The 14540-nt window shown below is 37.8% G+C and overlaps 1 protein-coding gene across 6 annotated transcripts in view; it reads right to left on the bottom strand.

The window, feature by feature from the left end:
• KLHL13 (kelch like family member 13) overlaps positions 1 to 14540 on the bottom strand; it is a 195448-nt gene that overhangs the window by 11022 nt on the left and 169886 nt on the right. For all 6 annotated transcript variants that reach the window (XM_032844761.1, XM_032844762.1, XM_032844757.1 and 3 more), the window contains 3 exons: positions 13231 to 13363; positions 12482 to 12678; positions 664 to 1459 (listed from right to left, as the gene is read on the bottom strand). In XM_032844761.1, the coding sequence (XP_032700652.1) occupies positions 664 to 1459; positions 12482 to 12678; positions 13231 to 13363 (1126 nt within the window). The remainder of the gene's footprint in view (positions 1 to 663; positions 1460 to 12481; positions 12679 to 13230; positions 13364 to 14540) is intronic.

Raw genomic sequence — 14540 nt, forward strand, 5'->3', positions numbered from 1 at the left:
ACCTAGGACCCGATCTCGTGACCTGGAGATCATGACCTGAGCCGAAATCAAGAGTCAGACGCTTAACCGACTGAGCCACCTGGACACCCCAAGGGAGAATGATTTTTAAAACTAATACAGATCACATTACTCCCAGTAAATACATTTGGGATAATATTGAACTTTGTACATTTAATTGACAAAGAAAATTATCTTTCTATGTCGTCTAGGTTCTAGGATAGGGTAAAAGATTATGTAAAAGAAGAAACGATAACAGTCCTCTGTAAGGAAGGATTTTAACCTGGACAGTAAAATACTATGTGGGCTTTTAAAAATGGAAAATAAGGAAACGTGCCAGACTTCTGTCCAAGATTCTATTAGAATTTAAATGAGCAGAATATACTTTGTAGTTACACTGTCAAGATGAAAACCATACACACTGCCAAATAAAATATTCTGCAACATACTGATGTATTCCTAAAATATCATTTGTACCCTGGCCAAAAATATAAATCCGGATTAGGCATACAGATCGTCTCTGATATTTCCTGAGCAGAACAGTTTAAATGAAACCCTAGCTACATTTTTGTCTTTAATTTTCCAGAACTGCTTATTTTATGATTTAATGAGAATTGGGGGGTAAAGAAATTAGCCTCTCTGTTTAACATAAATGCACACACTTACGCAGTTCACCAGCTGCATTTCGCCCGCCGACTGCGTACAGATATCCTTTGAGGGCACTTAGGTGGAAAAAGGTGCGCTTTTCATTTAAAGATGCGACCTGCATCCATTTATTGTAGCGAGGATCAAATCTGAAGACTGTATCGACTGCCGTTTTTCCTTTTGTGTCATAATTGCTCTGTCCGCCGACGACATAGAGGAAATTTCCAATGACAGCAATGCCATGCTGGTACCGTGGGGCATCCATGGGGGCTAACGATTTCCATTCATGGGCCTTTTCATCATACATGCGCAATTCCTTGCTGACAACCAGCTGCTGCCTCAGAACTCCTCCGAGTGTGACCAAATGAGTGGTGTCAGAGCGAATGGCAGTCCTGTCTGACTGCATCACTGGCTGCATGTATGGCATCATTTGGTAATTGCTGGCTTCCAAAAGGAGATTCACACAGGTATTGTCAGTTCTCATGAAATCCACGGTTTGCACATAATTGATGAGCTCCTGCGGTGTCATCAGTGGAAATCGTATGTTCTTCATTAATTTGGCAGCAAAGTCCATCCGAGGCTCTTCTAGGCGTAGCCAGCGACAGGTAGCCTTAAAGAGCTCAAGTTCAGTGCAGTGCTTAAGGCTATTACTGGAAAGCACAAAGGCAAGACGCTCAAAAGGGAGCTTCAAGAACTCCCCAGTGCTCAGCAATGCAGGAAAATTCTTCAAGACAAAACTGTTGACATATTTATCCACTTCTGTCAGATTGTAGGTGTTGGCAATCCGACCAACTTCGACACAATTGTCTAAAGTGACCTATTAAACCAATAAGAAAAATTAAAATGCTACCAAGTTCATGACACTCCCAGTCTGGACAACATAAATACCTGTTCTAGAAGAAGAGTAAACTAAGCTTTTTACTGTCCGTATAGATGCCAATCAAAATTCTTATCTAAATACATTAATAATCTAAAGAGAATTCACAAACCACCTTTACCTAGTCCCATAGAAAGGTAACTAAAAGAAAATTATCTACATCACATCAATAAGAGAAAGGATAAAAACCCTGTAATCCTTTCAACAGATGCAGAAAAAAGCATCTGACAAAGTATAACATCCATTCGTGATAAAAACCCTCAACAAAGTATCTTTAGTGGGAACAGACCTCAAGCATAATAAGGGCCATATATGAAAAACCCACAGCTAACAACACACTCAATGGGGAAAAACGGAGAGCTTCTCCTCTGAGATCAAGAACAAGACAAGGATGTCTATTCTCAACACTTTTATTCAACATGGTACTTGAAGTCCTAGCCACAGCAATTAGACAAGAAAAAGAAATAAAAGACATCCAAACTGGCAAGGAAGAAGTAAAACTATCAATATGTGCAGATGATGTGATATTACATATAGAAAACCCTAAAGACTCTACCAAAACACTACTAGCACTGATAAATGAACTCAGTAAGGTCACAGGATACAAAATCAATAAACGGAAACCCATCGCATTTCTATACACTAACAATGAAGTAGCAAAATAAGAAATTAAGAAAACAATCTCATTTACAATTATACCAAAAATGATAAAATACCTAGAAATAAACTTAACCAAGGAGGTAAAAGACCTGTACTCTGAAAACTATAAAACATTGGTGACAAAAAATTGAAGATGACATAAACAAATGGAAAGATATTCTATGTTCATGGACTGCAAGAATAAATATTGTTAAAAAGGCCATACTACCCAAAGCAATCTACACATTTACTGAAAACCCTATCAAAATACCAATAGCATTTTTCACAGAACTAAAACAAACAATCCTAAAATATGTATGGAACCACAAAAGACCCTGAATAGCCAAAGCAATCTTGAAAAAGAAAAGCAAAGCTGGAGGTATCACAAGTCCAGACTTCAAGTTATATTACAAAGCTGTAGTAATCAACGTAGTACGGTACTGGCACAAAAATAGATACATAGTTCAAGAGAACATAAGCGAAAACCCAGAAATAAACCCATGATTATATAGTCTATTAATCCTTGACAAAGGAACAAGAACATGCAATGGGAAAATGACAGTCTCTTCAACAAATGGTGTTGGGAGAACTGGACAGCTGCATGCAAAAGAATGAAACTAGACCACTTTCATACACCAGACACAAAAGTAAACTCAAAATGGATTAAAGGCCTAAAAGTGAGACCTAAAATCATACAAATTCTAGAAAGAGAGCACAGGCAGTAGTTTCTCTGACATCAAATGTAGCAACATTTTTCTAGAGATATCTCCTGAGGCAAGGGAAAACACAAGCAAAAATAAACTATTGGGACTATGTCAAAATAAAAACTCCTGCACAGCAAAGGAAACAGTCAACAAAACAAAAAGACAACCTCAGAATGGGAGAAGATGTTTGCAAATAACATATCCAAAAAAGCATTAGTATCCAAAATATATAGAAATTTATACAACATGACACCAAGAAGACACAAATAATCTGATTATAATATGGGCAGGGCAGAAGACAGGAACAGACATTTCTCCAGATAAGGCACTCAGATGGCCAAAAGACACATGAAAAGATGCTCATCATCACTCATCCTCAGGGAAATGCAAATCAAAATCACCATGAGACATCACCTCGCACCTGTCAGAATGGGCTAAAATCAAAAGCAGGAGAAATAAGTGTTGGCAAGGACACGGAGTAAAAAGGAACCCTCATGCACTGTGGGTGGGAATGCAAATTGGTGTAGCCACTGTGGAAAACAGTATGGAGGTTCCTCAGAAAAGTAAAAACAGAATTGTCTTATGATCCAGTAATTACACTACTGGGTATTTACCCAAGGAATATGAAAACACCAGCTTGAAAGGATACATGCACCCCTATGTTTAGTACACCATTATTTACAATAGCCAAACTATGGAAGGAGCCCAAGTGTCTGCCAATAGATGAACAGATAAAGAAGATGTGGTAGACACACACACACACACACACACACACACACACACACACACACACACAGAGGAATATTATTCAGTCATAAAAAAGAATGGAATTTTGCCATTTGCAACAACATGGATGGATCTAAAGTGCATAATGGCAAGTGAAGTAAGTCACAGAAAGACAAATACCATATGATTTCACTTATATGTGGAATTTAAGAAAGAAAACAAGTGAACAAAGAAAAAAAGAGACAAAACAAAAAACAGATTCTTAACTACAGAGAACAAACAGATGGTTACCAGAAGGGAGGTGGTTGGGAGGATGGGGGAAACAGGTGAAGGGGATTAAGAGTATACTTATCTTGATGAACACTGAGTAATGTACAGAATTCCTGACTCAGTATGTTCTACACCTGAAACTTACATAACACTATATGTCAACTATATTGGAATTAAAATTAAAAAAAGAAAAGTGGACAACAAATATTTACTGAATATTGAAGAACTTAAAAAGTATCAAAATCAGTAATCAGAAGTTACCCTAAGAAACAATGTTAAAACTTGATTATGGCCAAAATAATTCCTTTTCTCTTCTTGAAAAATGTATGTTTCCTCTCAAAAAAAAAAAAATACTAAATGAAATTCTGGCTAGATGGAAATTTTGGAAAAACAGAGGGTTATTCTATTGTGGTTCACCTTAACCCACTTCTCAGTCATGATTCTTGAAAGGTATATTGCTAGCAGAACGGCAAACAGAAAACCTCTTATACGGGATCTCTAGATCTCTCTTTCATGTAAACAGTCATGGTTCATTACTGTAATACATTTTGATTCCTTCAAAAGTTAGTTGTTTCCAATGAAGGGAATTTAATAAGGCAATTATTCCTAGGGTGGAGTTATTTTCACATTATTTATGTGGCAATACAAGGAAAGGAATCACTTCCGTGAGGATTGGAACAGGTTTATCTCCACCAAACTTAACTCATGGCACAGTTAATTTCTGGCGTCTATGATGATGGCTTGCCACGGTTTCCCTTGGCCATTCTCCTACTCCCAGCAAAACCTAGCTCTGCCTGGAGTCAAAATGAGCCTAGAAAAGTCTCCCCTGCACAGAGGACAACGCAGCAAAAATGGAAAATAGGAAAAGAGGACAAGTGATGGAGAGGCCCATCTTCAGCAAGATGGACCTTTCTTTCTGATGCTTTCATAACTGGTCAAAAGTGAAAACAGGAAAATCATATCAGCAAATATTATGCAAGGCACAACTCATGGAAACAAGGCTACCATACAAGTACCTGTGTGTATACAAACACACGAGCAGGTCACAGGCAAAGGACTCAACTCTTTTCTCTTAATTTTCTCAGTGTGTGTGTTCACATATGTCACGAAAACTTCACGGACGCAACTGAATCGTTAACAGGTTGGCTGGTGATTAAGAGAAAACTGACTACTCCTTGTATTATCCTTTTATTTAAAAGCTGAAATGAGACTAAAATAATTACTCCTCCGCATAAAATATCAGCCCAGGTAAGACATATCATCACTGAACGCTCTAAGGTCATGGCACACACACAAGGCTATTTTCATAGATTGATTACTCGGGAAGAATTCGAACAATTTTAAGCATCTGATCTGCTTTATGGGAACTGGCAAAAAATTTTAATTGCTTTGTATCCTTAACAGCTCTATATTAAAAAGCTAGCTAAAACAGAACTGCAACACAAAAGAAGTAGGAAAAATAAATGAAATTAGGAGACTTTTGAAATACACAGTTTCACTCCGTTCAGTACCTTGCATTTCCAATGCAGTTTAATAAAAAAATACATTTCAATCCAATTTTAGGCGTGGCACGTTGGCGTCTCATAAAAGTTTACATCGTATAAATGAGGTTACAGTCCATTCCCAGGTGCCCAAATCACCTCGGGTGGCAGGAATTAGTGACTTTCTGAAGCATGAAAGGTGGATCCTTTCCCCCAGAGCAAGGGTAATTTGCACTTTGGAACCCACTGACTAGTATGGATAAGCAAAAGGTGATGAGAACACAAAAATAATTATTCCCAGGTATGCAGATTCTCAGCATTAGGGATATGATTGCCAATAAAAACCACAAAAAAATGGGAACTTCAGATAGGCAAAATGATACCGTCACTTGCTGGTCACCAAATGTATGTCTCAATTTGTAGCATATAAAACGAACAGAGAGAAAAAACTAAAAACCAAACTGTATAATTTAGAAATGTGATTAAGGTGTTTAGTTTCTTCCCCTTTTCCCCCTTCAACTTCATCCAATAAGAAAATAATTAATAAAATAACAGTATTTAAAAAACCTACCTTTGATTTAAGGGCATCTGGAAAATATCCTCTATATATCAGTATCCTCAGAGACATATACACAAAACTACAAAAGGCCTTGACAGACCTCCTAGTATATCCAGATAGCTGCCTACTCTTTTCTTAAAAGCCACCAGAGAAAGGTATTTCATAACCTCCCAAATTGTCGTCGTCTTGACGGAAGGACTAGCATTTTCTATACCCCACGTACAACAGCTATCACACTGTGGGTAAATAACGAAGGTTAAACACTCTAATTATCAGCAATATAAAAATTAAGATGTGAAGAGAGATACAACTAAAAATAGAATACATTCTGAATTAGTATAAAATATTACTAGACCCTTAATTTTAAAAAATGAAACCCATATAAAAACTATGTAATAGCAAATTAGTTGTTTATGTAGTTTGTGTCATCAAAGCCAAAACAATTAATCATAGATTATAGGGATTATAGAAGCAAAGTCTAGAATAACAGTTAACAATATAAGCAGATCAAAATGATGGGATAATGGTAAATGATTTTGGAAAAATATGCGATTATTCAATTAGGGCTCGTTTTCATCCACCTCTCAGTCATGATTATTGAAACTGCTTCAGTTAACATATACCCAAATATTTAGCCTAGATAGTATTCAGTAATGGATATGTGTAGTAATGTAACATTTAATGAAATTCATGTATATATTAGAATACATTACATTTTGAAATATAAAATGTCAAGTTTAAAGCTTATTAAAAAAAAGCTCATAAGTGGAAAGAACTCTAATTTCATCAGAATATATAACCTGGCCAAAATTCCAAAGAAGAGGGATTACAGACATGAATTCAAATATACATTAGTGTTTTAAAGGATAGAGAAGCAAAAAAGGACAAAATTTCTCAACCACTTATGAGAACCAATAAAATTGTTTTTAAAATAATCAAGTGCATATCTAAGTTTCCTCTATATAAAATATTATAAACTATTCTATTGTAATCAAACCACCTTCCTAGGTCACCCTAAAGGCAGTTCCAGGCATCATAATTTTCGAAGTGGTGTTCTCATTAACACACTGTTACTCACTGCTGCTATATTAAATTGTTCAAATCACACTCAATGCACCCAAACATTTTATTACCATCACATGATATTTTAATGACAGGTTTCATCAGCAATCTGCAATGTTATTTTGTTGAAGATAACTGTGTTCTACAAATAAGCTTCCACTTAGGAGAAAAGCAAAAACGAAAACGAGTATCTGCTTCTATACCTTCAAGGAAAATGCAAAGACTAAGAAGTTAGTTGGCAAATTTGGGGGGACTCCTCAGATGGTCAATGCACCAAATTCTCCTTGGTGGCATCTAGTTTATTAAGATGGGAGCCTGACAACAAGAACAACCAATGCAGAGAGAGACAAAGCGTGTCCATAGACTGGGAAGAAATCAAATAAGATACTTTGGGGAAGGGGGAGCAGATGATGATGGAAGAGGCATCTTGTCCCGGGCCTCCTTCCACAGGTGGGAACATCACAGGACACAGGGAAGGGACCTTCTGGTAAGAAGAACAAAAAGATGATTAAAAATCAGAAACTTCCTGTCTCAGGCTTTGTGTCTCTTCACATTCTAACTGCTATCTGAGGGGAATACTGATGGTGTGTCTCCACCTTGGGGGGTCCAATTGTCTTTACCGCTTTGCACTTCGAGCGCACATCCCTTCTTGGATACACTATTACATATTATAATGGTCATGGGAGAATGGATTGGTTTGAGCCTAGGTTGGGCCTCTGCCTCCCCTACAGAGTCCCACATGGCAGATGGGCAAGGATGCAGTGATTCCAGTTACAGGGAGGAATAATATTTAGAACATTTAACAAGCAGCACAGTCTGGTACCAGCTAGTGAGAACAGATGCTCAACCACAGACAACCAGTATCTGGGTGTGACTGGCTGAACATCTGCCTTGACAATGAACTCAAGAATGGTTTGGTTGGGGGGAGGGGAGGAACAGTTTTGATTCATTGTAAAATTATCTATAGCCGTTTTCCTCTGATTTGCATTAAACCCCCCCAAAAGCAAAAAAAAAAAAAAAAAAAAAAAAAGATCTGAAAAGACATGTTTGTTAATTTTTATGGGAAAATCCAATTTAGATCAAACAAGAAATATGAAATATAATTACTATATAGGAAATTCTGACATCAAGAAGAACATTCCCAAAGCTTGCTGTTAATACCATCACTGAATAGCAAAAGAAACGGTCTTTTCCAATAATGTCCTCTGATCGCCTTCATTTTTCCCTTGAGAGAACTCCTTTTTTCTCGGCCTTTTGCCTCTCCTACATATGCATCTCCTTTCTTTTCTTTTTACTTTAAAGATTTATTTATTTTATTTGAGAGAGAGAGAATGGGTGGGGAGGGGCAGAGGGAAACGGAGAGGGAGAGAGAAAATCTCCAGCAGACTCCCTGCTGAGCATGGGACCCTGATGTGGGGCTTGATCTGGTGACCTGAGCTGAAACCAAGAGTGGAACTCTTAACTGACTGAGCCACCCAGCCGCCCCTCACCTCTTTTGTTTTCCACTGTCACTAATTCTTTATTACCCTCGGTTGCCTCAATAAATTTTTTCTACATTTCATTGTGACTTCCCACCCCAATCCGTGATAATAAATGTCTGAGGGGAAGCAATGTTATACACGCATCAAGGAAAAAACACCACACAACTTTAAAAAGGAATGAGTTTAAAGAAAGTCTAAAGCACAATGGCATCTTCATTCTCTGATTAAATATGCTTTTATATAAAAAGAAAATGGTTTCTTGCTCGCCTTCATTCTGGTTTGTTTATTCTGGATAATTGTATATTTAAATTATAATATTTCAGTTCAATGACAAATGTCCTCCTTAAGCAACCTCATGTTAAAAGTTGGGGTATGTGGACTAGCCTGTAATCCTCTGTAACAGTAATTCTGGGGGGCAAATGCTAGATGTTACACGTTCCAAATAACAGACGAACGATAAACAAAAAATGTAACCACAACCTGTTTGTAAAGCAGGGAATGGCTACACAGTGTTTAGCATGCTGTAGTTATACAATGTCATAAAGACAAAACAAATGCAATTTTTAGGCAGGTAACTAAATGAAGGTCATTTTCCATCATCTCCATGAGCTAGGAGAGCAAATGTTTTTTGTTGAACAGATAATTTTACCTACTCTGCCTTACATCCTTTGCTGTTATCCCTTTGTATCCATTTCATAGTCCTCTTTTCTACAACTGGCAAGAAAGAAACATAGCAAGAACAAAAGCACCAGATTCCATAAACTAGAACACTAATTAACACCTTAAGAGAAAAGCATTACACTGGTGCTTCTACCTCACCGAAGCTGAGCGTGGCTTTATTATCGTATTTAAAGTTATCATTCAAGGGGTGCCTGGGTGGCTCTGTGAGTTAAGCATCCAACTCTTGATTTCAGCTCAGGTCATGATCTCAGGGTCCTGGGATCGAGCTCTCTGCTCAGCGGGGAGCCTGCTGTAGATTCTTTCCCTCTCCCTCTGCTCTTCCCCCACCATTTGCACTCTGTCCCTCTCTCACATAAATAAATCTTGAAAGTTGTCATTCAAAACCACCATAAAAACGCTTTGTGAGTTATTTGCCGAGTCACACTTTCACCTACACAAGTGATTAAGAGTGGGATAGACCAAAATTATGTTGGAAGCTAATTTTTCTTTCTAAAAACTCAAACCCAAGTAGTGTTTGGCTTATGTGAAGTATAATCACACCACATCATTAAAAACACAAACCGACTCACTCAAAACCTTTGGTTTAAGCACAGATTCCTTAAAATATGAGATCATTCGATTTAAAAACTATCCATAATCTTAGCTTGTGGGAAAACTCAAAACAAATCTACCTTTGAAAAATACATTATCTCGAAACTTCCAGTTCTTATAAGTAGAAAAAACACCCAAGGGCGACTCTTCCGCCTGATCCACTTGATTGCTGAGAAGGAAACAGGAAATAAACAGGGTAAGGCTGAACATCTAACTAAGAAATGGAACGCATGCAAGAGGGATGAAGGAAAAGTTGGATTTTATATAATCCTTATGCTAATAATCTACCAACTGTTCTAAAAAATTATCGTAGATTCTGAGATGGAATTATTTCCACAGGAAAATCACGCAGACATATCCTCTGCAAGCAGGGTGAAAGACAGGTTAAGTAGAATGGTGCTAAGAAAAGAGGTGTTTCCTCGGAGCTTGTAGAAAGTTCTAAAACCGAGAGAGGGAGGAGTGAACTATACCACAGGTAAAGCTTTGTCAGAGATAAGCCTCTTCTCCATTACAAGTGGGTTTTAGGATGTCTGCAGAGAACACTAGAAATGAAGAACATAATCTTTAAGACAATAATAAGTGTTCACAAAAATGAAGAATTTTCCAACCCGGTAAAACACAGTTATAATAAGTGCTTCAAACAGGTAAAAGAACTGACATTCTGATTATAGAAAATTTGTCACTATTGTAAAATTACTAGGATATCTTCTTTAAATAACTTTAGAGTTTTCTAGAACAAAATTGTTTTCTAATGCTGTTACTTTGACATTTGTATGCTTTTATGACTTTTCATAAATCATGATTTAGGGGCGCCTAGGTGGCTCAGTCAGTTAAGCTGCTGCCTTTGGCTCAGGTCATGAACTCAGTGTCCTGGGATCAAGTCCCACATCGGGCTCCCTCCTCAGCAGAGAGCCTGCTTCTCCCTATCTCTCTGCCTACTTGTGCTCTTTATCTCTCTGTCAAATAAATAAATAACTATTAAAAAAATCATGCTTTATTCCATTTGGTCCTTTTCTTTCAGGTAAAGGAACAGATCACAACCAGTATCTAAAGTCATAAGTACTAAACTCTGGTATTAGAGAAGAAGTCGACAATACATGTCTATTATTAATGATTAGTTTCAAAGAAATTACCACACTGTACCAAGTTTGGCTTGGGACGACCACATGTTGTTGAGATCAGTGTGAAGGACTCTTAAGAATCTATAAATGTAGGGGCGCCTGGGTGGCTCAGTGGGTTAAGCCTCTGCCTTCAGCTCAGTTCATGATCTCAGGGTCCTGGGATTGAGCCCCGCATCGAGCCCCGCATCGGGCTCTCTGCTCAGCAGGGAGCCTGCTTCCCCCCCTCTCTCTGCCTGCCTCTCTGCCTACTTGTGATTTCTCTCTCTCTCTGTCAAATAAATAAGATCTTTAAAAAAAAAAAAAGAATCTATAAATGTAAGCCTTCAGGTTATTACTAAGTTCATTATTGGCTTTGATACATTTAAAAAAATACATGTAATTCAGTTCGTTTTTTTTTCTTGAGATGAAGCTGTCAGACAATATCAGTGGCACAAAACTAGAAGAGAGATGCTTATAGGTCCTAAGGGGAAGGATCTTGTGTGCTTAAGTTAAAAGGAAATTCAGTGTTCAGATTCAGTAAGGATGATAAACAGTATCACGGGAAATAAGCAAACTTCATGTGGTTACTTATACAGTAGTGAATAGGGCAACACAGAGCAATGTTGTAACACCAGACTGCCTTAAAAGTGTGAAAAATAGTAGTCAATTTAAAAGTTTATAAATAATAGTGAGACACTAGTCTGAGTCCTTTAAAATGGAAACAGAGGAACGAAACACATTTTCAATAGCCCAGCTAAATTAGCTGTGGGCTGACTCTGTAAGATAAGGAGTAGCTTATTAATAAAATCACTAAGGACATTCTCTTGAAACTTAGGGTTCAAAAAGCTCAACAGCAATTATTTACCAATATAAAAACTGGTATGAATTTGAATCAATTATAGAAAAATGTATTACCCACTAATTTAACAAATTAGAAAATATATCAAAATTGACCTCTGCCATCATTTCCAGTCACAAAAGGCAGCTCTATAAGCTCTAGAAATCTTCTTGGCAATATTTCTTTGCAGCCAAAGCATTTCATTTCCCAGAAGTCAATAATTTAAGGGTCTCCAATAGGGCGGTGCCTTCAGGAACCACGTGACTGCTATGGAGTTCGCTGATTGGTAGTTGTGTCCCCTCCTATCTCTTGAAAGAGGAAAAAATGATTCAGTGGGTGATGTGTTTCTATGGAATTAACATTTGTTTCTTACAGGCTGTCACACAGGTGTTACTTCTTCTCAAGACCTAGCTCCCATGTTGAAGGAAGAAAAAAAATTACTGAGCCTAGTTTAAAAGACTTCGAGAAGTTCAGATTATGCTTTCATGGAATCCCACCTAAGAAAGCTTGCCCGCCTAAAGTCATGAAGGCAAACAAAACCAGATTAAAACATATAACGTCAGTAAACGGGTTAACGTGTATATTGTTATCAAACACTATTACTGTCTGATGTCATGGGATTACCCGGAAGGCTTTTAGGAAATGATTCTGTTTTGTAAAAAAGACACCCGTAGTGTTTCGCTCTCAACTTCATTCCAGAACACACACTCCCTGAGTCCTCTCTCTAAGGGCCAAAGTTTCAATTCACCAATTCACCAATTCCCCAGGCTTTCCAAGGCTACCCCAGACTGTATCGCAGGAAAAGATTTGAAGATTTGAAGACGGCTTACCCCAGATATGAGAAATACTTTGCAGAAGTCCAAAACCGGCAGAATCTGAAGAAAACTGGCAGCTTCCAGGGTGTCTTGAAGGTTGTCCATGTTAAGAGAAAGCTTTGCAGTATAAATGAAATCAATAATTTTCCTTAAGCCGACTTTGCTCACACCGTGAAGCTTAATGCACATTAAATCTTGTTCTTTCATTCCACCTTAAATAAAAAGACATTCAATGAAAGGAGGGTAGGTAATTTAATTAAGGTCAAACTCACTTCTGCTGCTAATTAGATGCAATAAAATCAAGGAAAAAGTTTTATTCTATGTAAGCATTCATGTCAGAGTCAGACTTCTACATATTTTACAGTTAAAAGAAAGTACTTAAGAAAGAATAGCTCTATACTAATGGAAGTCGTATATAATGTGAGAGCTTCCAAAACGTTCTCCTGTCACTTCCTATCTTTTGATGGGTTCAAGATTGTCTTAGTCAGACCCAGAGCCTCTGGTAGACCATCCAGAGGTGCAGCTGGAAAAAAGAAGTTGTGAAACAAAAGTGGACGGAAGTATGAAAAAGGCACATCTGGTTCCCAAGTTTTAAAAACCGCCACCTACAACTACACGTACTGGGTGTATATTCTTTTGGAAATGATTTCTTCTTGGAAAGACAAGATCTAAAGAATTGAATTTCACTTTAGAGACAAAAATATGGAAATCTGCCTTTTTCAGATTGTTTTAATGGGGGTGCAGAATTTAACAAGCCACTCTACCTGTGAACATTGCCTTGAAGTAATCACTAGCAGAGGCCATCATGACTCTATGCACAGGGAAGGCGTCATCTGTGTCACCAGGCATCAGGGTCACATCGCAAAGCAATCCTTCAAGTCGAAGCTGGTCAAAGCCCTACACCAAGAGCATGAGGTGAGCCACAAATCAGAGTGGAATGGGTATGCCAGTTTCTGTCCAGTAAAATTCTGTGTATACATTTGATGGGTGTTTTAGAAGATAAAACCAATAGAATAATTAATTACTCAGAAGAAAACCAAACAACTTACTTGATGTGGCATGACGTCGATTTAATTCAAAGTAGGAAAAAGTAAAATTAAGACTAATTTAGATTAAGAGCACATACGGGAAGAGTATATACATTCACTTCCTTATGCAACTACTGGCTTTATCTTATTTTGAAAAGAAATTACCACATACGCTTTCATTTTCCTGTGTGCAGGATTAGGGTGGTAGATAACATGCTTTCTATAATAATATATTTATAGTTCTTCTATTGTACATTCTGAGCATACCCTGTTCTTTTTAGCTTTTGTGGGTTTTTTTGCTTTTTAAGGATTTATTTTTTATTTGAGAGAGCGAGGGAGCATGGGGATGGGGGCGGGGTGGAGGGGCAGAGGGAGAGGGAGAGGGAGAATATTAAGCAGGCTCCTTGCCCAGCACAGAGCCCACATGGGGCTCCATCTCACAGCCCTGAGATCAAGACCTGAGCCGAAACCAAGAGTAGGACACTTAATGGACTGAGCCACCCAGACGCCCCCAGTTTTTGTTCTTTCTGAGAAAGAAAGGTATAGAGAGCCTGTGTTAATTGCAAGAAAGGAGTTCCTTTCTACTAACTAGATTGTTCCATCTCTTTGAGAATTAGGGATTGTCTTAGATATCCTTATATGCGGAAGATTGCTGCTGCTTGGTCAATTATCCTTCTGGTATCAAGTTTGGACTTTGATTACCTTTGGAAAAAAGAGCTCAGGTAGTGCTAACATGGAACATAATTGTTCCCAAATGCCTAAAGTTCAGTGGAGAATTAATAGGTTGTCACCCACAATTCGGGGCCCTTGAGAGAAGAGGCCCTATTGGTTAGCTCTTCCGCTCACTCCCATGATGATCCCAACCTATGACAAATAGACAGTTGTTCCTTTGCTCTCTTCTTGGAAGAATGAAACAATTTAAGATGATAATACGCTGGTAAAATGCACAAAAGGGAGACAATACGTAATTTAATACTGAGGCTCAAAAATGAAGATTCTAGCAGGATTTACTCTATAGTTCCAAATGGTAATAAATTATTATTAAA

Source organism: Lontra canadensis, unplaced genomic scaffold, assembly GCF_010015895.1.
Source record: "Lontra canadensis isolate GAN:19392208 unplaced genomic scaffold, GSC_riverotter_1.0 scaffold155, whole genome shotgun sequence".
In the NCBI taxonomy this organism is placed as follows: Eukaryota; Metazoa; Chordata; class Mammalia; order Carnivora; family Mustelidae; genus Lontra; species Lontra canadensis.